Genomic DNA, 26,299 nt, shown 5'->3' with positions numbered 1-26,299 from the left:
TTATGCTACATACACATTTTTAACCACTGCATTTAACATGGAAAGTTTCAATACTCCACCTCCATTCTTAGCTACTTCTGGAGAACCACCTTGATAATGGAAGCAATGGAGAGAAGGTTTCGAAGCATATCTGGAAGCAATTGGAGGTGATAATTACACAGATAAACGTAAACTAGCGATCTTAAAGCACTCTCTTGGTGCAGAAGGCAGACAAGTCCTTAGTCATCTACCTCCTCTTGCAATGGACAATTCTAGTGATGACGAAGGTGACGTTTATGAAAACGCCATTATGCAACTTGACAAGCAATACATTAAGAAAGTGAATTAAGTTGTTGCGCGCCACAAATTTTTGAGCAGATCCCAGTTCACTAATGAACTAATTGATTGCTTTGTAAAGGATCTAAGGATTTTGGCTGTCAAATGCAATTACTTTGAGTTCCATGATCAAATGGTAAGAGACCAAATGGTGCATAATGTTGCTGACGTAAAATTACAAGAAAAATTGCTGGATGCAAAAGACTTATCACTTACCAAAGCTCTTGACATAGCCCATCGTTTTGAGGACATGAAATTGGGAATGAAAGAGTTATCTGAAAAAAACCCGAATTAATTTTCTGAAAAGAAAGCTTTGACATCCGAAGTTCAAGTGGTTAGAAAGAAATTCACTAAAAGCAACAACAATAAATCTTCTTCTTTAGTAAATCACAATTTAAAAAAAGATGTAACTTGTTTCAAATGTGGTTTTCCTGGTTATGTTGCGACTGATAAAAGATGTCCAGCCGTAGGTCAAGTTTGCAATTACTGTAAATCCAAAGGACATTTTGCCAGAATGTGTAAGAGTAGGAACAAGTTCAGATACGATACAGTAGATGTAAGAAATGCCAGACGTGACAATATTCATGAGGTTTTTAGTGATACTGACGATTATGATGATTTATCAACTGTGTATGAAATTGATGAAGAGAAGAAAGATGCACCATTCTGTATGTTACAGATTGGTTCTAAAGTTATAAGAGTTATGGCTGACTCAGGTGCTAAACACACGTTAATTGGGGATGAATGGCTAAAAGATTTTCCTGATGTATCTTTACTTCCTTCTGACATTAGACTAGTCGGGTATGGGAAATAACCTATAGATGTTTTAGGTTATTTTGTTACAGACATTGCCTTTAAAGGCAAAACCATCAGTTCAAGAGTTTATGTTGCTAAAGAAGGCTCGTGTTTATTGGGATGGCCACAACAACGAGATTTAATGATCAAATTAGATCCTAATCATCCTCAACAGGTTTTGGGTTACTCTGATATGATCAGCCATATTTCTTCATTCACTGATGGTAGATGGGAAACTTTATTTCCTAGTGTTTTCTCACCTAAATTAGGATTATTGAAGAAATTTGTTCACAAAATAATTTTGAAACACAATGCAATTCATAGAGTCCATAAGGTTAGGAATATTCCTTTATCTTTGAGGGAGTCTGTCAAAAAAGAGTTAGAACGTCTTTGTGAGTTGGATGTCATAGAAGAGATTGAATCTTCTGAAGGGCTTTCACCTGTTGTCGTCACACACAAGCCTAAAGGCAAAATAAGATTGTGTGTTGACATGAGAGACCTTAATTCCAAGGTGTGGGTCGACAGACATTGTAGCAGGGTTTCCGTTCTCCCACAGAACTGTGCATAGAGATCTAGAACCTTAGTGAATTAGGGTGACCCAAAACTCACCTTAGTATCAGAAATCCCCTTACCGAGCTAGCTACAGTGTCTCATTGGTCATAACAAGCTCCCAATGACTTAGACAAACCAGAACATGAACTTTAGTTACCTCAGGAATTGTGGAACACATGAACACTCTTTCGCTCTATAATCATTTCAAACCAGAACTTGGAGTAAAGAGGACACATGCTTATTTGAAATATTTATTAATCAATGCAATGTTCTCAAACGCAGTATCTTATACAATACTAACAAACAGATTATAAGTATCAAAGTTATCAACATAGTTACTAGTCCATAGTACGCAAAAGGTGATAGCATGTTATAATGCTGAAAATATTAGAAATTAACAACACCTATTTCTCACCTCCCTATTTAGCATATTATATTATATTATGAAGGTCTCTTTTGGGTTTCTAGCAGGGCGGGTCCATACCTCTAAATGTCAGGGAGAGAGGATCACATCATCAGCTAACAGCTCTCTGCATGCGAAGCATCTTCAAGTGTGTTATGCATTCTCGGTAACTCTATCTTAAACCCGCTTAGAGCCCAATGTTGGCAGCAACATTATTTGTGTTATGACTAATGTGGTGCGAGGATCAGGCCTCCCAACAACCTTGTGTTAGGTTATTCTTAGAGGGTGCAGCTCTCAGTGTGCAAACAGTGTACCAAGTGTACCAAGCACAACTGATATCAGAGCAATAACATATTATTCTCAAATAAATCACATCTTTCGTCTAGGTTGAAAGCTACAATAACAATTATGTGTCGTGTGCAAACTGAAGCCGAAGGAAAATATGTTGTTTAAACATTTAATAAACTCATGCTAACTTAACACAATATATAGAAGCGCAGTAACTATATGACACCCCCCCCAATGATCCGAGGACGGTCAAAAAAGAACAAGCCAATACTATAAGAAAGGCATAACATGAAAGCCTAGTTCAACAATATTGAGCCAAGCTAAATGTATGTAGATGTATATAAAAATCAATAATACAAATTATGTATGAATGCCTATAGTGGCCAAACAAAAATATAAAAAAATCTTGAACTTGAGGCCAATTATAAAATCATAGGCCTAGAACATATAAAAGTCGAATGTCCGTAAAAGAAAAGGCACCATTCAGAATTACTAAAAAGTCATGTGCCAGAATAGTGAAAGTCTCCAAAGCCACTCATGGGTGGATAGAATATGCAAAATAGGTAGCCACAGCTTCCAACATGAAATCACTGTCATCATCCGAAAACAGTTCAGCCATCCAATTAAGCAATGGGAAAGAACATACGTGCTCCTCCAGCACAGGCTCCTCTAGCAACATCAGAGGACAACTCGGTGGGTTCTCAAGAACGCTATGTGCCAGAAAGTCATGCGCCGCTGCGGGTATATCCCACTGACCCATTAGTCCATGCATCGCTGCCACGGCCATAACCCTTTCGCCAGAACAAACCAACTCGTGAGCAACTACGGGGCTCATCAGCTGATCAAAATCGAAGTCAGGAGATGTCGTCAAGCAGAGACACAAATCAATGGCCCAGTCGAAATCACAGCTCAGGCAATGAAACACAGGCTGGACACACGTGAAATAGGAAAATCGAAATGATAATCCAAAAGCCGCGCTCAAAGTCGCAAGCGGCAAGGTGCCATAGTAATCAAGCATCCTATTACGAAACAGTGTCAGGAGCTGTTGAACGGCCTCTTGCGCAGGATGGGCATCCACGTTTTATAAAGCAAAATACCACCAAAACGCCTGCAGCCAAAGCCAGCAAAACAGAGAATCCGCCAAACAAACTCGCGAATATAGAATGAAAGAACGCAGGGATAATACCAAATACTTTTTCAAACGTAGTCACGAGACCATTGCTAACCAATTTAAAAAAATGTGCGAGTCCAGACGTGGAGGAGGCATTAAAGATTTGATGAACCAGCTCGCAGAAATGAAACGGCAAGTCAGTATTTAAAAGTGCCTGCACCTCTGTGCGTGTGTTAGCTATGTGAAGGACATAAGTTTCACGGGCCGAGCTCAGGGCCACTTCTTTTTGAGACAAAAGGGCTCTTATTCGGCTTAAACCATTGAACTCCGCTCGCAAGGTTGGGATGCGCGGCCAGATGGAAACATCTGAATTCCCATGCGTGGGTGGCTATAACACGTTCTTGCAACACACCACACGTTCTGATACAGTAACCACATAGGCGATACCGACCATTAACCCACAACACTCCTCGTTATTCAAAAGTAAATAACTACCGTTAGTCAACAAAGTGAATGTGGGAACTATTGCAGGAACCGGTGTGCCTTTTAAAACACAGGCTAAATTAGGCCGGTCCTGATTACAAGAACCATGCAACTGGATGTGTCTGCATATCAGTGAACGGTCAGGCGACTGTGTGCATTCTTCACCATTCAGATTCACTTCCTTCCCTTCCTTCAGGCATCTGTATGTGTATGGTAAAGACCATGTCTCATGTAGGAAAGCACTGCCTAGTGGTTCATATCTCCCTATTGCAATATATCGCATACAATTAGTAAATTTATACAGAGCAAATGGTAAAGTAATAATACCATGGATAAGCCATGTAGCAGCAGCTGCCTCAGCTACAGAAAAGGGCAAAGATTCTAACTTTTCAATGTGTAACATAGAAAATGATGCATCTCGCATGGAAAGTATGCGCTGCTTGTCTGTCAAATTAAATGGGGCAAATAGTGATGACACGTTCATGTAACTCCAAGGCACGCGACCCGCTTTCAGAGTCTGTAGTGTCCATGCAAACTGCATCACAGAACGCAATTGATTTTGTCCATGGTACAATACAGACACTTCATCATTCACAATGTCAACTACAGAAGAGACAATATTGTTCAACGTGTAAATTCGGGAAGAAAGCATGTTAATACTGTTATCGACAACTGCAAGCACTTTTTCAAAATTTGCTTGGTCAATTGCCCTTAGGCGCTTAGCAGCCTCAATTTGAGAAATTTTCCAAATTTCATTGTAAACTGCATAAATCCACCGTTTAGATCTACCCTTAGCCGGGCCTTTTATAAAATCATTTAAATCCACATTTTCAGTCAACAGAGACAGATGTAGTTTAACTGCAGCTAAAGTGGAATGGTGTAATCAATTCTGACACAGTTTCCCCACAGAGTAAGTGGTGACAGTATAGTCAGTTTCAAAACGGGGATCTGGTCTGACTTGTGTGAACGCTTCAGCCAACCCCAGAAAGCGACGTTGGCAAGAATCAGCACTTCTTTGCCACAACAGCCAACCCTTTGGATCCAAACTGGATACATTAAAGGATGAATTGTGTAATAGAGACTGTAACTCACGAATAGACAAATCAGAAAAATTACCCCAACCTGAATATTCTTCTAATTCTGGGATAATTGGTGTATTTAATTTTTTAGAAGTAGCCAATCCAAAGCATGTTGTTTGGGAAATAGTAGAATTTAGAAACAACATGTGATTCGGGATGAGACATGCATGGTGCAAAGCCTCAGTGCCTTGTACCTGCCAATCTTTGGTACCCCAAACCGATTTAAGGTCAATTATTCCCTTCCAGAACTCGTAGCCATCTACAGCCAATTTGTCTAGAAAGGACTTCGAATACAGCAACTTTGTATCGGTAAGTCTAACTTTGGACAAGGACTTTTGTGTCATTCTGAAGTAAAATGACTCAGGATTCGATTGATTAAAGTCTGTAAAATAAGTGTATTTTTTCATAAATGTACTGGAGCTTCCTATTAATGGAGCTGGGCAGTGTTCCCACTCTGTGTAATTCACAGCAACTCTCCTGGAATTCGTCTTATGCAGAAAATGATTACCATAATGTTGGAAGCAAAACAAATCACCATAATTAACAGAATCTAAATATAAGTCCTCAGCATCAAAAGCTGCATGATATTTTAAATCAGAGAATAATGCTTCTACGGCCTGAATATCCCAATCATCAGAACGTATATTTTGTTTAATCACATCCCCCATGTTAATTCTAAGCACATTCGGAACATTAATCACTTCAGTGGGCCCATGTATCTGAAATCTAACCGCATCCCACACAATCCCATCAAGGACAGGCCAAGCAGTAATGTTGACTGTATTCAAGTCTCGTTTCAGTCTGTGTGCTGAATGTGAAGAGGAAAGAGGGGCCAATGTTCCATTAAGGTACTGAATTCCTGTTCTTTCTTTGACATAGTGGCCATCGATCAGGCGGAAAAAATAAAACACAAAACCAATTGACATTAAAAGGTAAAATGAAAATAGAATCAACCAAATGTATGTCCAAGGGGGAATTAAACATTTTTTTTTAAATAGAGTGGAATATTTTGCAATAGTTGAGGGTTTCTTTGAAAGTTCCGAAACAGAGTCAAAAGAGAATCTGGACTGGTCGGCCAAACAAGTCTGCACATCTGGCATTGATAAATCAGCAGGATAGGTGTAGTTCAGCTCATCAATGTTAGTAACAGGAATAGTATTTAATAAAGGACTGGATATAGCAGGCATCTCGAGGGACACCTCCTGTTCTGCACCAGAAGTAATAGCCAGCACAGAATGCCTCACCATTGAAGGACAGGATACAGCCGGTGTCATGCTATAAAGAATCGGCCACCCTGTGTGTCTTGACATTGTCGATAGAAATAAATCTGTTTTCCTTACGACCTGGAAGTGGTGGTAATATGACTGTTCTTGTGCCCTTCACTCCAAGAACACGAACCGGTGCACGATATGAGGGACCAAACTCTTTCTTGTTATCGATCTTCTCTTGAACCAGTTCTCCAACTTGGGGTAGCCAGCCAACTACCGGGATCTGCAACGCATCATCCGATGTGGAGGGCAAATGTTCCTTTGCTAGACTGTCTCTGGTCTTTTGTAGATCCTGTAAAACATTGCAGTGTTCATCTACGTCAAAGGCCGTGGCCTGGGCCTTGCAGTCTAGACCGTCGAGGTCAGGAATGTACATCTTGATACCAAAGAGCATTTCGTATGGGGTCCGCCCACCCAGAGACCTTCTAGGGAGATTATTAAGAGCACGCTGCACGTCATTAAGGTGGGCTAACCAGTTTCTGCCAGTGCCTATAACTCGAGCTGTCACAGATTGCTTTAAGTCACGGTTCATTCGTTCCACTACACTGTTACCCTCAGGTCTGTACGGACTCGAAAACTTGACTTGGACCCCCAACGAAACCATAGCATCCTTATACGCCTTAGAGGCGAAAGCCGGACCCTGATCCGAATGGAAAGTACCACAGGCAAAAATCCCTACAAAGACACGCAAATCTCTTATGACAGTCCAGGAATCAGCGCTGCGATGGGGCCATACCCACACAAAGCGTGTGCATGAATCTACTGCTACTAAGATGTACTTATATGCAGTATCAGAAGAAAATGGACCGCAGTGATCTAAATAAACGCATCCTAGTGGTTTATTAGAAATGTACAACTGCGTCTGGGGCGGACGCGCAGCAGTCGAAGGCTTGATCTGCTGGCAAATGTCACATTGAAGGACATAATCACACGTCTGTTTGTACAGTCCCCGCCACCAGAACCTCTGTTGTAACTGAGTAACAGTGGCTGAGACGCCCACATACGCAGACACCACACCTTCATGAACCGCTGTAATCAGAGTTGCTCTGCGATCCGAGTTGGGAACTAAACGTTCACCAACATCAGGAATTTTCACATAAGGAACCTTGTCGGGACTTAAGTGGTATGTGTACTTTGAAGGGAACCCCGCAGGATATTTACCTCCCTTTTCAGTGGCAGCTACAGCCGCCAAGATGTCATCATCTATTTTACTTTTGGACCTTGTGACAGCTGCAACTAAGTATTTTGATACCGCAGATTTCGCCGCTTCATCAGCAAGCGAATTACCAACAGCGTGAACTCCCACGCGCTGGTGGCCAAGAGTATGAATCACAAACACGAGCGGCAACTTGTCTTTAAGTTCCGCCACTCGGACCCAGATCATTTTATGTTTTATTGTGCTACCTTTGGAATCACGAAAATCATTCTGAATCCAAAAGAACAAGTTCTCATTGTAAGACTGGACACAGTAGTAAGAGTCACTTACGATTAAAGTTGTCACACTACGATCCGCGTACTCCAATGCAAGCATCAGAGCACGAAGCTCAGCTAATTGTGCGGTGCAGTCCCCAAGCGTCTGCGTGTGCACGACACTGGACTTGAACTCATCGTTCACCACTGTACCGACCACAATGGCGCACGCGGAAACGTAGGCATGTTTAGAGCCATGCGCAACCTGCGCCGAACCATCGGTGTAAATGATGCAATGGAAATCCTCCAATGGCCGCATTGCTAAAGGAGCAGGATGAACAAACTCATACTGTAAGTACTCCTGCGACCGTAAAGTGACGTCAAAAATAAACGTGACATCCTGGGATGACAAGGATGTAGCCCATTGAATCCACCGAGGGTGCAAAGCTTTGGAATTAGGTACACTGGCTTTCGTAACCGCCTCTAAGGCAGGACACGGGGTAACAACCAACATGCGTTTTCCCTGTGACAGGGTACGTTCCTTGAGAATTGCCATCTGCACAGCCGTCAAAACTTTCTCCACAGTGGAAAATCGCATTTCAGCCGAAGTGTACAAATGTGACTTGTAAGCAATAGGTACTGTATCTCCCTCATTAAAAGTCAGGTACGTGAAACCCACCGTCCCAGGGATAATTCTTATCACCAGGTTGGTCTGGTTATCACAAGTCTGTAAGTATTCAGAAGCGAGCAAATCAGTTTGCAAAGACTGCAGAATAGCTGAATGCTCAGGCAGCCAGCATGATTTGGAAAAAGATGGTATTATCAAAGCATATAAAGATTTGATACGCTGGGCATATTCCGGAATGTAAGTCCTCCCGAAATTCAAAAAGCCCAGTAAAGACTGTAACTTTTTCAGTGTTGTTGGAGAGCGCAACTGGGCGCATTTCTCCAGGAAATGAGGAGCCAACCCCTTTCCTTCATTGTTCAGCTCGTAACCCAGAAACAACACTGTGTACTCTGCAATGTGCGATTTTGCAAAGTTAAATTTGTAACCCATGTCTGCAAAGCTACAAATTATGCTGTTAACATGACACAGATGCTCCCAAAGTTCGTCGTCTGTGAGATAAATGTCATCCACATAGGAACAAGCAACTGGGTCGATTCTCTCCAAAAGAGAGACTATGCGGGCGGAAAATACTCCAGGACTGTTCTTATAGCCCATCGGGAGACGCCGAAACATTTTTTGCACACCGCAGCAAGTAAAGCTGGTCCATTGGGAACTTAGACCATCTAATCTATGGGCATAAAAACCATTGGAAATGTCAAGCGTGCTTTTGAACCGTTTACGCTCAAGACTATTCACTAAAGCAGAGCCGTGAGTATTCTGTACTGCACAGTTACGGCAATGCGAGTTCAAATGCCTATAGTCCAAAACCAAACGATATGAGCCGTCCGGCTTGTTTACAGTAAAAAGGGGGTTATTCATCAGAGAACACACACGTTTCAATTACACCTTGATATTCCAATTGTTCAAGGATAGCCGCGACTGAAGCTTTTGCTTCATGCCGTATGGGATATTGAGGTTGAGGCTGCGGTTGAGACCGTAAAGGAATCTCATGGCTTGGAGACAATTTATCCCAGCCACATTGATTGCGGTACACAGCCAGCGCAAGCGCCAGAGCCCACTCTTCTGCAAAATGCAGCGCTTCCACTCTCGATACAGTGTGCGCGAAACTGGGGAGGATCACCTCCTCCCCTCGCGGAGCTGCGAGACCAAAAGGCGGGGGCCAGTCAGCCTCCGAAAGCAAAATGTCATACGTAGACGAAAGATTTTCCCAAAATACCCCTTTTACAGTTCGCTGCATGTCACCTTCTATTAACAGGACAATTTCAAAAAGTCTTTCAGGGGGAGCAACATGTGTATCAGCCGTTTCAATCACAACATAAGTGTCAGTCGCTGTCACCTTCAACAGTGGACGGAGGGCCTATCTCACTATGGTAATCTCCACCGCGCTGTCCAGCAAGGTCAGAGCCCACGTCAGATTCCGAAGCTGCGTTCTCACTATCTGGGGCATATCGATGCGCTGTTAAGGCGGCGGCTTTCTTCTTGGCAAACTGCGGTCTCTTGGGCGAAGTGCCTTCCTGCTGCTCTCCACCGTTTCGCGGGCGGGGCTGACCACGTCCTTGCTGGCCACCCCGGCCCCTGCCGCCCCTCCACCGCCGGTTGACGGAGCCGATGAGTCCTGAAAGGTACGAGGAGAGCGTTGTTCAGAAGCCTGAAACCTTTCAGGTGATTTATTCATCGTGCGATTGCGCAAATCATAAACTCGATCCGACTGCGCAGGCAACGGAGATGCAGGACGAGAAACCTGTGTTTGTTGTTGCTGTTGCTGTTGCTGTTGCTTACCCTGATTTTGCTTTTTCGGCCAATTTTGTTACTGGGACTTGGGTTGAGCACCCGCTTCCGAAGACTGTCCCTGGGGCTGCTTTTTCTCCTTATCAGAAAAAGTCTTAAGCCCCTTCGCATTGCGGCCAACCGTCTTATAAGCTGCCACAATTATTCTTGCTAACTGACGGGGTTTCTCGGCATCGGGTATTAACGCGAAAGTGTTAGCCACCTGAAAGTTCACTGCATCCCCCTTGACATTCGCAAGGATCAGATCGCAAACTACATCAAAGGTGCCACACAGGGGCATATCCAACTCAACCGCCGACTCCGGTCCGTGATCATCCTGAACACGTTTAAGGGCCGCAGACAGATTGGACATAGACGGGGTGCCATAGCATCTCGAATAGACTGCTGCAAAAGTCTTACCCCATGTCTCACAGTCAACAAGTTCAGGGGCCAAATCTTTCGGCAAGCTAAGCGTAAGAATCCGGTGTTTCTCACCAGGATTCGTATTAGGAAACACAGCCTCCAGCTGGTCGAATTTCTCGGCAAGTCAGAAAGGAAAGTCATCCTTATCCTGGGGCTTCTTGCCCATAACGGAATTCACCATGACAGGACTGATTTTCAAACCAGCCTGACCTGCTTGAAGCTGCGCACCCCTAGGGGCAGCGCCCTGAACATTACGACTCGTGTAATGAACAAATGCCCTAATCACTTCAACTGCGACCTCGTGAAGACGTCGCAGGTCAACCACGTTACAAGTGGCGCGATTAGGGTGAGGAGTAAATCCAGCCAAAGCGGGCCAAGGTGTGCCCGGAATGGACAAAGGACCTAACCTCGGAGCGGTTAAAGAATGGGGTAGGGCGCCACCAAACCAAACTCCATGCTGCCAAACATCTATAGGTATCTCCAGTGCCCTGTACGGAGCATACGCAGCAGACACAGCCGAGGGAGTGTACGAGTGGAACACCCCAGAATTAGCGTCCACTGCCGGAAAAGTTACCCACGAATAAAAGAGTTCGTACGGGTAAGCATGTTCCGCACTCACCACCATTACCACAGCCAAGCCTTCCAACGGAACATCAAAAGTCCGAAAATGGTCACGCACCGCAATGCGACTATGAAGCGGGATGTCCACGGCTTGTGCCATGACAGCACAGGAAATAGAAAAAACAAAGTAACCTTTGTAGCACAACTGGGTAGTAATTCAAGGAAACCGTTTTTAGATAGATTCAAGCTTGAAAAAGACCTATTTCAAAAATAGGTAGGTTTTTTCCGACACTACCGTTTACCGAAAACGGCAATGAAGGGGTTAAGGTTTGAATGATATACTAATCGAGTGTCATGATATAAGTCCACCAACGTTGGGCGCCATGTAGCAGGGTTTCCGTTCTCCCACAGAACTGTGCATAGAGATCTAGAACCTTAGTGAATTAGGGTGACCCAAAACTCACCTTAGTATCAGAAATCCCCTTACCGAGCTAGCTACAGTGTCTCATTGGTCATAACAAGCTCCCAATGACTTAGACAAACCAGAACATGAACTTTAGTTACCTCAGGAATTGTGGAACACATGAACACTCTTTCGCTCTATAATCATTTCAAACCAGAACTTGGAGTAAAGAGGACACGTGCATATTTGAAAAATTTATTAATCAATGCAATGTTCTCAAACGCAGTATCTTATACAATACTAACAAACAGATTATAAGTATCAAAGTTATCAGCATAGTTACTAGTCCATAGTACGCAAAAGGTGATAGCATGTTATAATGCTGAAAATAATAGGAATTAACAACACCTATTTCTCACCTCCCTATTTAGCATATTATATTATATTATGAAGGTCTCTTTTGGGTTTCTAGCAGGGCGGGCCCATACCTCTAAATGTCAGGATGAGAGGATCACATCATCAGCTAACAGCTCTCTGCATGCGAAGCATCTTCAAGTGTGTTATGCATTCTCGGTAACTCTATCTTAAACCCGCTTAGAGCCCAATGTTGGCAGCATCATTATTTGTGTTATGTCTAATGTGGTGCGAGGATCAGGCCTCCCAACAACCTTGTGTTAGGTTATTCTTAGAGGGTGCAGCTCTCAGTGTGCAGACAGTGTACCAAGTGTACCAAGCACAACTGATATCAGAGCAATAACATATTATTCTCAAATAAATCACATCTTTCCTCTAGGTTGAAAGCTACAATAACAATTATGTGTCGTGTGCAAACTGAAGCTAAAGGAAAATATGTCGTTTAAACATTTAATAAACTCATGCTAACTTAACACAATATATAGAAGCGTAGTAACTATATGACAACATCCCCTTCCCAATATTGGTGAGATGTTTTCAAAACTTAAAAATGCTTCTGTGTTCACAACATTAGATGTATCTAATGCATATCATCAGATAGCTCTGCATGAAGAGAGCAAACCCTTAACATCTTTCATTACCACAGAAGGAGCGTATAGATACAAAAGAATGCCCTTCGGGCTTGTGTCAGCTTCATCAGTCTTCCAACGTGCCATGCACAAATTGTTTAAGAATGTAGCTAATGTGCTTTACTTTCAAGATGACATATTAGTCTTCGGAAAAGATGAGAAAGAACACTCAGAGGTCTTATACCAAGTCTTATCTATTTTGCAAGATAGTGGGTTGACATTAACTAGAGAAAAGTGTAAATTTAACATGGAATCAGTTGATTACTTAGGCCATTCCATTAGTAAGAAAGGGATATCACCTAAGCAAAGCTTAATAAAAGCTATTGAAAATGCCCCGGAACCCACTAATAAGGATCAACTCAGGTCCTTTTTAGGACTAGCTGAGTACTACGCCAAATCTATACCAACTTTTGATGACAAGACAAAATATTTAAGAAATTTGATGAAAAACCACCAGTTATTTATTTGGGATTCTAATTGTAAGGAACAATTTTCTTATCTTAAGAAATGCATTGCTTCTGCTCCTTCCCTAGCTCCTTTTGATACATCTTGTCAATCATTTATTGTGTCAGATGCTAGCAACGTTGGCATTGGTGCAGTACTTATGCAAAAGCAAAAAGAAGGGGATGTATGACGTTAGCACGCATACTATTACCACGCATACCTTTACAACACGGTATTTACAACAAATACCGTTACAACGCATAGCGCTTTGAGATGCTGGATAGTGGTAACTATAATTTTATATTCCAACTCCAGTCCCCGTGGACACTAGGGAAGGTGTTGGATATAAAATTAAACTTATTCCCTTTCCTAGAGCGCCCCCCAGTGCAATGCGTTGTAATGGTATGCGTGGTAATGCCTGCATTGTAATGGTAGCGCGTTGTAACAAATACGTGCTAAACGTTGTATACCAAAGAAGGTCTTGTTACTATAGCTTTTGCGCCTAGGCCATTGTGTGGTGCAGAAGACAAATATTCCACTCTGGAAAAAGAAGCCCTTGCTTGTTGGTGGGGAATTGAGTATTTTCGCAAATATGTTTATGGGTCTAGATTTGTTGTAAGAACAGATCATCGTCCACTCGTTGATCTCTTCAAAACTAAGGGTTGTAACAAAGCTACTGCCAGAATAGCCAGGTGGCAATATAAATTACAAGAATTTCATTTTCATGTGGAATATATTCCAGGTGCGAAAAATGTTTTAGCTGACTGTCTTTCGAGACTGCCCATTGATGATGATGATGTGGTTGCTTGTGATGAAGATCCTGATAGAGTAGTTTCTATATGTGAAGTCTCTAATGGTTGCATTAAAGAGGAGGATTGGAGTGTTGCGGGCAGTAACGATGAGGACTACAAATGTGGCATGTCTTTTGTAAAGAATGGTTGGCCTAACAAATCAACTTTGTCTCAAGATGTTTACCATATTTTCAGATTGCTCAAGAGTTGTCAGTGCAAAATGACATTTTACTAAGAGGGTTACAATTAGTGGTTCCTCGTGATTTTAGGGATGTTGTGCTTGAGATGGCTCATGAAGCACATCCTGGTACGACTGGTATGAAAAGGAGAATCAGGTGTGAGTTTTGGTGGTCCAGTATTGACAGATCTATTGAAAGAAAAGTTAGGTCATGTGTGGAGTGCACTAACAGTGACAAGTCACAAAAGGTTGTGAACTATGATCATGATTTTGTTTCTAGGCCCACAAGACCCTGGGAATGTGTTTCCATTGACATTGCTGGGCCTATGAGTTTTGGTCATAATCCTGTTTATGCCATAGTTTTAATCGATCAGTTTTCTCAATGGCCAGAAGTGAAATGTGTTCCTCAGGTAACATCTAAAGTTGTTATTGATTTTCTCAACTATATCTTTGAAAAGGAAGGATTTCCTGTTTCAATATTGTCTGACAATGGTGTACAGTTTACATGGAATGAAATGAAATCGTTTTGTAATAATCACGGGATAATTCATAAACGTTCCTCTGTGTATTATCCTCAAGGGAATGGTATTGTAGAAAGGTGGGTTAGAGTGTTAAAAGAAGGATTACAACTCGCTTTGTGCAATGGTCAAAATTGTTATGATGCTGTGAAAAAACTTTTGTGGAATTACAGAAACACTCCCAGAAATGATGGTGATTTATCCCCATTTGAAAAAATGTGGAGTAGAAAGGGTCTGTGCAATATGAGTCAACAGTGGATGAGGGATCTGATTAGTGGAAAATCCAAAGGAACTGTGTCCAGGATAGTTCGTCCCTCTGTCAATATTCCTTGTAGTGTTGGTGATTGGGTGCGGGTGAGAAAATCTGGTTTCATTAGATCTGGGGAGTCTCGTTTTTCGGATCCCATGCAAATTGTTAGGGTTGGCAAACAGGTTGTGGAATTGTCGGATGGCAATGTTTGGAGTCTGTCTAAGGTGGTGAAGGTCTCCAGATTTTACGATTCTGTGAGCTCACGTCATAAGAAGAGTGTTGGTGGTACTACTCATGGAAAAGTGTTACATAGTGCTTTGTCTCCTCATGTGAACACGAATAGATGGAGGCATCAACAGAGTTTGGCTTCAAATCCACCAAGAGTAAGTTTCAGGTCAAGGCATTCTCCTGTTTGGTGTAAAGACTATGTTATAGACAAATAATTTATTTTGAAAATGTTTTGAAACTGTTTTTCTTTTTAGGAGAAATATTTATGTTTTGATTGTTCACATTTTTATTTCTATGTTTACATATGTTTTTTGTTTTTTTTAATTTCTTTTAAGGAGGGAAATGTGTGGTGTCCTCCGTTCTTATCTGGAACTGGAGTGTTCCTGAGGTTCCAGATGTATCGGTTGGCCCGGGCTTATTAGATGTAACTTATTCATCTCCAAATAAATCCCTTTTGCAAATCTATTACCTTGTTTCCTGCTTCATCCATTGAGGGATCACTTCACATATGTAATTTGTCATTAGATATTGCACATTTTGAGACCTAGCATAAACAAAACCAGATCCTGGACTTGCTTAATTCTTTATCTACAGGTTAGGTTTGGTCCCTTGATCGTGCAGAAGAGGCGTCAACACGTTTCGATGGATTCTACTAATATTCTACCATCTTCGTCAAGACTAACTAATGAGTCTCTCCTGTTGTTTGGCACTGGTTGGTTGCCACTGACACAAGACTCCTGTTCACATAGCACAAGATCTTACTCTCGCAGATTTTCTACGAAAGACCGTTCAGACCTTCATATTATTCTGTTCTTTCATCTTGTTGTTGTCCTTTCTTCCTAGAAGCCGCCTTTATTTTATAAAAAACCTTTCTGTCGCACTTTGCTTACTTCTGTTTTATTGTACTGTGTTTATATGTGGTCCATAGGTGGGTCTTCTATTTAGTTAATACCCATCCGACTCAAGTTCAAAATTCTCAGTTGTCATGGGTCTGCAGTTTAAGGAGCGTTTTGTCAGGGGTGGGTACTATTTGCTGGCTTGATCCTTATCTTTAAACATCAAAGCTCTCGTCTTCCACACCCCGCGCTATATTCAGCAGTCCTCCGTGTTACCAGCCGTGTTACCGACGGGACGCGGTACTAGTGTACTAGTATCGGAGTCTGATATACAGAACATAAGGAGTGCCCTATTAGCAGGAATGCATCCATAATCTATGTATGCACATACTCAGCAGTAAAGTATGTGTGCAACACTTCAAATAGTAATTAAGTGACAACATCATACAAAAAGGATCCCACACCAGGTTAGAAAAATAGAACTGTCTTTAATAAATAAAACAACACCAAAAAAAAAAATCCAAAAGGTAGAACTGAAGAGATGCAATTGTAAAGTTTTAGTGGAAATAGCCAAAAAGCGCAAAGCTTCAACTCTGGATATCTAGTCGCGCCAAGCCGATACAAATCCACAAGTTCAGGCCGACTGCGATGGAGCTTGTGCCGGCTACATGGAGCCAGTTAGGTCCTCTGAACAAAGTACCTCAAATCCTGGTTTGCAGAGTGTTGTGAAGATCCACGTTGACAATGTATTGCACAGCCAAATTGATGTTTTGGTTCCAAGATACGAGGTAGGTCTGGCTGCGTCGTCAAGCATCCCAATGATGAGGGATTGCGTTGCGAAGTCCGGCATCGAGGATGGGTCGCACAGTCCAGGCGATGGGCCAGTTCAAGGAGTTGCGAGGATGCGATGTGAAGTCCGTCATCGTCGTCAAGGTTGCCGTCGATGAGGGATGCAGGGGCCTGCGCCGAGGATGCATTGCACAGTGGTGGTTCTGCAGTCCTTGTTCCTAGTAGAATATCCACAGGTCCAAAAGTGTATTGAAGAGTTGGTGTCTGATTTCCAGCATTTTTGCCTAGTTGTGCCTTTGAAGTAGGGAGAAGCTTAACTAGAGGCAGGCCTTTGAATTGCACAGGTGTCCTGCCTTCCTGGCCCTGGATCCAGGTTAACTACAAGGAGTATGCTGCTGTTGTGTGGAGATAGGACACAGCCTAATCAAGTGTAAGTGGGGCTGAACCCAGCTCCTCCCTCCCATCCTCCCAGTGATTGCCAATCCAAGCACACCTAGGCTCCCTATTGTGTTGCTGTCTAGAAGGGATACACAAAGCCAACTGTCAACTACACCTAGTCATGTGATCCTGAGACAGGTTGTGGCCACCAAACGGCTAAGGCAGGAAAATGCCAACTTTCTAAAAGGGGCATTTTCAAAATTGTAATTTAAAATCCAACTTCACCAAAAGTTAGGATTTTTATTACAATTCTAAAGACACTAAACATGAACTGGCTACCTGTTCCCATCCGGAAATTACACCTGTTCGATGTAATAAGGTAACTCCAATGCCGTCATATGGGAGAGGTAAGCCTTTCAGTAGTGAAACATGAATACAGGTGTTTTTCCCTGCCAATGAATGTAAAACTTTTAAGTACATGTCCTACTTTTTAAATACATTGCACCTGCTCTTCTGGGGTGCCCAGGGCCTACCCTAGGGGTGACATATGTATTAAGGAGGAAGATTTGGGCTTGACAAAAGGGTTATTTTGCCAGGGCAAACTGGCAGTTTAAAATTGTTCAAACAGGCTGCAATGGCAGGCCTTAGATATGTCTAAAGTGGCTGGTACATTCAGTGCTGCAGGCCCACTAGTAGCATTCAATTTACAGGCCCTAGGCACAGGTAGTGCCACCTTACTGTGGACTTACAAGTAAATTAGATATGCCAATTGGAAATAGGCCAATTCTATCATGTTTTAAGGAGAGATCACAAGAACTTTAGAACTGAGTAGCAGTGGTAAAGTGTGCAGAGTCCTAAGGCCAGCGAAAACGAAGTCAGCAAACAGAAGGGTTGAAAGCAAAATATTAAGGGAAAACCACGACAACGATGCAAGGGCTAACATACTAAAACAACTAGAGTATGTGCATGTGCCACTTATGTGATTACTGACTTACTTTCACATATTCCTCTCCAATTAAAGAACATGATGGATGATGAGTGACATGCTTGTTTGGTGACAGCAGTTTTAAAATTTCGGGAAGATTAATATAATGAAGGATAAAAGGAGTAGCAATAGTGCACATGGTTAGGAAGAATACATCAGCAGGTTGGACAAGGACGTTGGCTCTTACAGAGCAGGAAAGGCTGTTCAGGCTGAATTTAGTGGACATGACATCTTCCTAATACTAGGTGACAAGGTTGTTCCACTCTAGATGTTGATGGGATATTGAGTTCACTGTGTCACAAGGGGTACATGTGAGTACCTAAGACCCATAAAGAGCCTGTGATGTCCTTGAACATACATGTAAGGGCTGGCAATTAGAGAGGAGTTCACCTTCTGCAAAAGTGCAGTAAAAAACAGGCCAATCCTGAGGCTTCCTCTTGTTCCTCCAAGGAGCTCCAGGATGCCTTGGCAGAATGTTGCAACAGATATAAAGGAATACTGGCTCAGGGCAGTGCAGTGGTTCCCAAGTTTGCATCTATAATATAGACATCTCTTCCATAAGACACCGGAAATGGGTGAAGCATATTCTAAATACCACTCCTTTCAGGCAGGTACCTCTGATCATCAGTACCTCACTGCTGAGCTCAGTTCAGGCTCAGTCTGTAGAAAGCTCTCACAAAAGCCTGCAAAATTAGAATATCAGCCTTTAACTGAACTCAAGATCCACACGGCCTCACACAGTTACACATTGTGACTGTGACTGGCTGTCAATGCATAAATGAAGAAAGCAGCTTGCACATCAATTAAACAGCACACAGGATTTTGCAAGTTCAAGTGTAACCAGTGTTGCATTTTTATGCTCTAGCCTGCAGTCTCTCTAAAATGCACTATATATATTAATATTCAAGCAAAATGTTTTTATGTGGCTGAATCTCTTCAGCTTGGAACCCTTCAAACTAAGAAGTAACGCGGGATTTTTGAGGAACACAGAGGGCTTGTAATCCAACACCTGCCAGAGGAAGGATTAGCTGCTGGGCCCCAAGCTGCGTGCTTGTTCTTACCTTATCAAAGCTGCGTCGTCCTCCACGTTTCCGAGAAATACAAACTGGGAGTCGATTTTGGACAACTGCATGTAAAATATGTCCAGTGATGTTCTTTAAATAACCCATCAAAAAGTGAGTGTGTGTGTGGAGGGGGGCTCATAGTAGGATGGCCCCTGTGAAGATTCTGACACATAGATTAATTAATCTTCGCCTTCGAAAGGCCTTCGGGGCAATTACCAGACTCGTGGACTACGTTAACTAAAACCAAATGCTAAAGAACCTTAATGGAACATAATGAATATTACTCAAGGGTGACGTCTTTGGCAACCTTTAGGAACATAGAAACACGACCGAACGCACTGCAGCACAGACCCCCGAGTCTTACTGTATCTGCGGACCGGTTGTTTTCATGATTGTGCTGAAAGAAGAGTTTATGACACGATTCCAACCGTGTCAGTGCCTTGGCGCCATCTTGTGAGGTTTCCTCACGTGCATCTCCACAAGCGTTGCTTTCAAGTCCAGCGCGAGACCTCACGGAATCGTAACGCGCACGCAAACGTGAAGGCCCAGTGCTAGTCACAGCGTCCAGCGAACACCTGGGCGCATTTGCATGTGTTCTGCCTAATTTGAGTTGCTATTGAGAGCACATGTTCTAGAGGAGGAAAGCTCAGGGGTATTAGTGGGAATGTTCCAAAGATCTCTTTAATAGCTTACTTTCTTTAATATGTTTAGGATTATCATAACTGACGTGGCCTTGGCAGCTAAGAAAATCTGGGAAAACTATTTGGAAATAAATTACGCGTTTAACTTGGACATAACTGTTATGTCTTGGGAGCAGAGGAAATACCCTCATGGAACTACCCTGCGATCTCTTTTTATGTATATACTGTGATTAAAGATACCTGCCCCGCCTAGACTGTACTGAAACAGTATGTGTATGGTTTATTACAAACACGAAGGGCATCTGTACAAAGTACAAAACAGATATGTAACGAATGGAAGTATTTATATATCAATAATGAAATCTTAGCTGAAGATCAGTTGGGATATGAACAATTGACCTAAGGCGCATTGCAGCCCAACCCAAACATACAAAGGCCCTAGAGGGCCAAAATAGGAAGACCTGAGTAGCTCAATTAATGCACAAAAGCGCTCTGGGGAGAGCTTGCGTAAGCTGACAAACAAGGTCTTTTTGCAAGCCTAACTCTGCTACACTAGTGCCAAGGAGTGCAGTTTCAATACTTTTCCTTCATCTTCTGGTTTGCTTACCTCCATGGTCTCGGCAGACATGCATGCCATTAATGTTGAAGAAGTGTGACAAAATGGCATGGAAAAAACTACTATATAGGAAGGAAGACGAAGTTCAGACTCATCTGTACACCAGAGTCTGCTCTGTTTGAACTGGAAGTATGAGTGGCATTTCTACCACAGATAGCTTACTGTTGTTCTAAATGGATGCCACACTCATGCTCTTCACTCCTCTTTCACCCTCAAACGTGTGCAGGTCTTCACATTACTTTGTAAGCCCTACGTAACTATCCCATTTCCACACCTACCTTTCAAACTTTGGCCCTTCCTCCAAATAGGCTGGTAATCTTGAGCTTGGCACAAACAAGGGCATGCAAATCAAACTTTTTCTTAGGGTCCAAAGCCATTCTGGAGTTACTGGGCCTCAAGTTTTGCCCCAAGACTCCTGCCTTGGGGCTACAATATTAATGCACTGCAACTGGATGGACAAGTACTTACATGTAGTAAGTGTTTTCACAATATAGGAGGTCGAGCCGCCAAGGCTTACTCAAAGAGTGTTATCAGTATTAACAGTCAATGAGGTCAATGTCAAGTTAGTTGTTTTTCTTTGAAAATAAAAGATCTGTAACACACATAAGAATAAAATACTACACACAAAATCAGACTCTCTAACACAAATAGAATTCCCTAACACCATCCCAGAGAGAGATTAGACAGAGATTGGACCTCAAAAAGTAATCAAGGTTTTAGCTGATGAAAAGCCTACACTATACAAAATTACAGCAATGTACTAAGAGGACATTGCAGTTAGCAAATTGTTTTTTGTACCGAAATGTCCACATTGTGACACATCGTGATTTGCATGAAAGAGTGGGCATGAAAGGGACATTCACCGCTTCTCTGTAAATTAGAATTATACGTATCACAGTTTTACAACCACAACTGTGGTTGCAAACCATTGAATGGATGCTATTACCTTACAGGGGATGGTATATGGTGATGGTATACAACGTGAAATGTGTTATGGACATTTCCCACTTTGAAAATCTCACATGCTTCAGGGGAGCAGAAATGCATGCTCGCCCCCACCCCTGTTGTCTTCTTACATTATACCCAATTGTTATAAACCTTTTAACTTCTGTCCATTTAAGGCATGAGGGTGCAATGATGGCATTCTGCAATTGCGCATGCACTTCCTTTCTGCTATGCCTCAGAGGACAGAGGTCTCCATCACTGCATTTATAGCTTTATAACTATTGAGCTGGATTCACAGGACAGAATACTGTTTCACTGATATACTTGAGACAACATTTCAATGAATCCTACTGAATGAGCTCTTGCTCTGTGATGGATTGATGCATCGGCCACAGTGCAAAACAAAGATTGGGTCGCACAAAAGTTACTGTACAAAAACAATAGAAACAGCTATTCTTTTGTAATCTGAGCCTTTGTACAAATGCCCCAATGCTCAGGGGAGTAGCTTAGTCAGTGAGATTCGGTGTGAATCGCACATTTCTCAACTAAAAACAATATGTGAAGGCTGGAGGGGTGACCGAAGCTTGGAATACACGGTTCCCATAGGGAACAGGTTCAATACTTGTTTGCATTAGGTTGGTCTTTGTGTAAGTTCCTTTAAAAAAAAAAAAAGCTAACAATTTAAAACGTTAGGACGATGATAAACACCAACAAAGGCAAAGCAGACCTGACTCAGGGCCCCAGACTCAACTCTCGAGCCAAGAATGCAAAAAGGCAAACACCCTCCCCTGAAGCTAAGCCCCTGCCAATGCTCTCACCCACATTGGAGTAGGTTTATCAATAGTTTGTGCCACAGCAAATACAAGAAAAGTGATGCAAAGTAGCACAAAGTCTTAAAAAGGTATTTACTTTCCAGTGCAAAACGTTTTTGCACTGGAAAAGTGCCTTTGTTTTAGTGCAGATAGCTCTTTGCGCTGATTGGCACTACTTTGCGCTGCTTGGCACTACTTTGCACAAGGGAGCAATCCATCAATGACATTTGGGCGTTCCAGCTCAACCACCCATGGTTTTTGACACAAAGTTCGTTCTACTAAAATTATTAGGCCGGGCTTTGTGTCAAACAATAACAACTCCTTGAGGCAAGTGCAGAGTTAAAGGCGTTTCTATTTTTATCTCATAGCATTAGGTAAAGTTGCAGTGCTGTGCTGTGCGAAATGGAGGAAGCACTGGCACATTGTGTGCTGTTTAGTACCAGCGCCATGCTGCAAAGGGGCCTGCATTAAGACTAGGATTATGTTTGTGCAAGAAGGGTGACCTTCCTGCACTAAAACAATCCTAAGAACCAATTTTCTCTATCCACGTGAGCTGCAAAATGCAGCACAAGTGGAAAGAGTAAATAACAATTTTGGTGTAAATCCAGGTGTACTGATTTCACTAAATCTGGGACTGCGTCCCGTCAGTTTCCATGAGTGGGTGCACAGGAATGCCCATGCTACACACATGGAAGGCTACCACTATGAAATGTAATACAACGCAGCACAAGAATGCCCAAGAACTGTGGAAGTATGTATAAATGATAACATTATAACAAAAAGATGTGAGATGGAAGGGAAGATTGGATGGGAAGTGAGTGGCTATCAAGCTCCTGAATAACACATGCACTAACCTGGTTGCTGTGCTGGAATAGATCGTTCAGGAGTGAAGTGGTTTCCTGTGCTCTCCTCTAGCCTCTAGTCTGTCTGGGTATGGGGAACATACTGGTTGTTTTGTACATTCAGGGCCTGATTCTGATGCGGTTAGGAAAGCATTCCCACCTAGGGCCTGATTCCGATGCAGTTAGGAAAGCATTCCCACCTAGGGCCTGATTCTGATGCAGTTAGGAAAGCATTCCCACCTAGGGCCTGATTCTGATGTGGTTAGGAAAGCATTCCCACCTAGGGCCTGATTCTGATGCGGTTAGGAAGGCCTCCTAATGATTACAAAGAAATTAGAGACAAGGTTTTATACAGGGATTGCAGATTGCAGAATCCCATGTATTTTATATATCTATATATCTAGGGTTTTTACTTACCTTATTATACTTACCATGTGTGGTAAAGACTGAGTGGTAAAGGCACGTAAGGTACAGGCATGTGTTGTAACATCATTCAGCCATATTGGGGTAGCCACAATGACCTGAGGACCTTCTGTTGCTGCGGGGTTGGATTTAGGTGCCAATTTATTTTGCCTGTGGCAATATATGAAACGCAACCAAGTGTAAGGATGGTCTTGGTCAGGTGTACGTTTACGTGGTGTTCACGTTGGCCTTGGCAGAAGATCAAGGCAAGCCTCCAAGGCAGATACATCTTGTTGCAATGCCTGATTGTCTGCTTGTAATTCATCTAGCATCATAACTAGGTCTACTAAGGTGATGGTTTCAGAATCGCCTGAGCAGTATGAAATTCAATTGCCTTGTGTCAAGGTATATGGGACAAGACAAATCACAAGGAATGAGCTAACCTGGTAGCTGTGCCACAATAGACCAGGAGTGGCGTGGAGCACTGTGCCCTCTCCTAGCCTCTTGGCCTTTTGGATTTGGGGAAAGAAAGGTCCCTGAGACAAGTCAGGGAAGGAGGAAATGAGTGAAGGTGTTTGTTCTCTACAATGAACTCCGGTGGAAGCGTTGGAAGGAGATGGTCCAAGTAGAGTAAACTCATACAAGGGAAAACAGAATTTGTCGATGACTACCTATGGTTTGAAATCCCCAATCCAGCCTATGTTTTGAAACCCCACCAACCCCAAGAAATACACACTCCTGTTTACCTTTGTTCTTGTTCCCAGTTTTAGGTGTCAGAACAAAGACGAGAACAATCAGGGAGGCTGAAGGTGATTCAGGATGTACCAAGAGGCCAACAAATGAAAATACCTTGTTCATAAAATAATGCATCAGAACACTGGCACTTACTCATTCAAAGCAGAGCAGGATTACAATGTCAACATAGTTAAGTGTGTGAAAATCAAATATACCTAAATGCCTGGGATAATCTTTCTAATTGTTGAGAGGGTTGACTTGTCCCTTTTAGGAAATAAACTACATAACAAAATGTGACTTTAAATGTCTGCTGTCCGTTCTAATTCACAGTTCCACAAAGTTGAAAACAGGGGTTAGGTATTCCTTTATGAAGCAAACATGCAGTTTTTGGGTGTCTAACCTAGGTCTGCTTTTGTCTTAGTGCCTTATTACGAGTTTGGCGGTCCATAGGGCCACCGTACTAGCTGTGGCGGCAGTATTACAAATGTGGTGGTTAAAACTCCACAGGACCGCAGCGTCTGCTGGGTACCCAGGATCCTGGGGTGGTCGTGTAGCAGTCAGAAATCTCTAAAATGCTGGTGGTGCCCCTGCGGCACCGCAGAGCATATTACACGCTGTTGAGCCTGCCATGAAAAGGATGAACGAGAGGTAACAAAGGGGGCCCTAATATGGCCCTCTTCCACTCCTGGGCTTGGGGGGTGCATGCAGGGGGGCACATGTAGTGCCTCCCTGGATTTGCACTCCCAGTTCCTGCACAGTGTGGCATATGTGCCCCACCATGAAGGAAGGTACAGTCGGTGCTCTGTCAGCGGTGGTCTGCATTTTAGGCTTTTCTATGAGCCTTAAAGAAGCTGCAGTCATACTGCCCAGGCACCACCCACCAGACCAGAATTGCCCTCTAATCTGCCGGGCAGGTGCACAACAGCATTGGCGGTCCTACAGCAGATGGCCATTGGTGGCCTGCTGTAGGACCACCAAAGTCATCATAAGGCACATGGGCCCTCATTATGATGGCTGGCGGTCTGCTACGGCATTGGTTTGATGGCTGCATTACAATGCAGCCGGTCAGACCGCAGAGGTGAGGGGTAGGACCACTGCCTCCAACAGGATCAAAGATCCCGTCGGGACAGCGGTTGGATTCCTAAACCCTACAATGGGGGTGGTGCCTGTGTAGGCACTGAGGTAGTGATTAGGATACACCTTTGAAAAGGAAGACAGAAAGAGAGTTTGAAGGGCCCCTAGAAGGGCCCTCTTCCCCCCGGGCCTCCGCTATGGTACACGGGGACCGTTTGACCGCCATCGTAATCAGCCCCTTAATATTTTTAGACTGACTAGTCTATACTAGGAATTAAACAATCAAAAAGGTGAATCCAAAATCCTCCCAAAAAAGTAAAGAACCAACCTGAATTTGCAGCATCTATTGTCCCATGGCCTACTGGTTGCTGGTTCCACTGGAGTTTTTTGACCTGAGTCCAGATAATCTGCCAAGAGCAAATAGCCATGGACTACAAAGATGAGATTCGTTCTCTAGAAGTATCTTAGAAAAAGTGGGTGTGTTTGCCTGGGTATGGTCTTTGTACTCAGCTGCACCAAAGATTGCCTCAGAGACTGATTCAACTTGTGAGAACTTCAAGGGATGCATCCCAGAAGATCTGAGGAGCCTCTCAGTCCCATCATTTGTACACCTGAGGGAGGGCACAGAGGATGGAATGGAGTGCACTCAGAGACGAGAAAGCTACTAGCTAGCCTATCCAGCGGATGATGCACAAAGGCCTGGAGGTACTTCAGCTTCGAAATTAGAAAAAAATACCCTTCTAGTGCAGGAACAAGTACCTCTGGCCACAGTATGTTCACTTGGCCTCAAAGAAACTGTGAGGATCTCCAGAATACAGCCGATTAAAGTCATGCCACTATGGAAAGCGGAAGAATTGTGGGATGTCGTATGGGTCCTGTGGTTTAGTCACAGCTGCGGTAGTGCAGAAGATTTCCTACTGGTGGTGGTCTGCTCTGCACTTGGTCCAGGATGTCAGACTGAAAGTTTGAAAGGTTCACTGACAAAATATTGCCTCTTAAAATATTGAGCTACAAAAATATTGAGACATAAATATCATAGTCAAAAATATTGTAATCCCGTACTTATGATAAATGCAAAAATATCAGAAAAAATATAATTGTCACTAATATTGATGTATAACATATCGTTTTTAAAATATATATACATTTACATTGTAAATATTAAAGATATTAAATACTAATATCATAACAATAAAATATATTTAATGTTTATTTAAATAAATCTAACAATTATACTTATTT

General features: G+C 42.8%; 1 protein-coding gene across 1 annotated transcript; it reads right to left on the bottom strand.

Moving 5' to 3' along the window:
- On the bottom strand, positions 1-25,889 carry LOC147728141 (uncharacterized). The gene is made up of 3 exons (XM_086963738.1): positions 25,817-25,889; positions 7,299-8,481; positions 1-130 (listed from the first exon to the last, which is right to left on the bottom strand). The coding sequence occupies exons 1-3, from the start codon at positions 25,887-25,889 to the stop codon at positions 1-3; spliced, it is 1,386 nt and encodes a 461-aa protein (XP_086819864.1).
- Positions 25,890-26,299: the final 410 nt, after the last annotated feature.

Source organism: Lissotriton vulgaris, chromosome 3_1 (assembly GCF_964263255.1).
Source record: "Lissotriton vulgaris chromosome 3_1, aLisVul1.2, whole genome shotgun sequence".
Classification (NCBI taxonomy): Eukaryota; Metazoa; Chordata; class Amphibia; order Caudata; family Salamandridae; genus Lissotriton; species Lissotriton vulgaris.
Note: the sequence above shows the minus strand (reverse complement) of the source record. Positions and strands in the feature narration are given on the sequence as shown.

Excerpts from the sequence above, each read along its gene's own strand:
- LOC147728141 (XM_086963738.1), bottom strand. The coding sequence starts at position 25,889 with ATGACTTTAATCGGCTGTATTCTGGAGATCCTCACAGTTTCTTTGAGG. Across the intron at positions 8,482-25,816 it reads TGAACATACTGTGGCCAGAG|CTATTCTGCAGTCTTTGCAA; the intron begins GTACTTGTTCCT and ends CTGAGCATTCAG. Across the intron at positions 131-7,298 it reads CATGAAGGTGTGGTGTCTGC|ATATGCTTCGAAACCTTCTC; the intron begins GTATGTGGGCGT and ends AATTGCTTCCAG.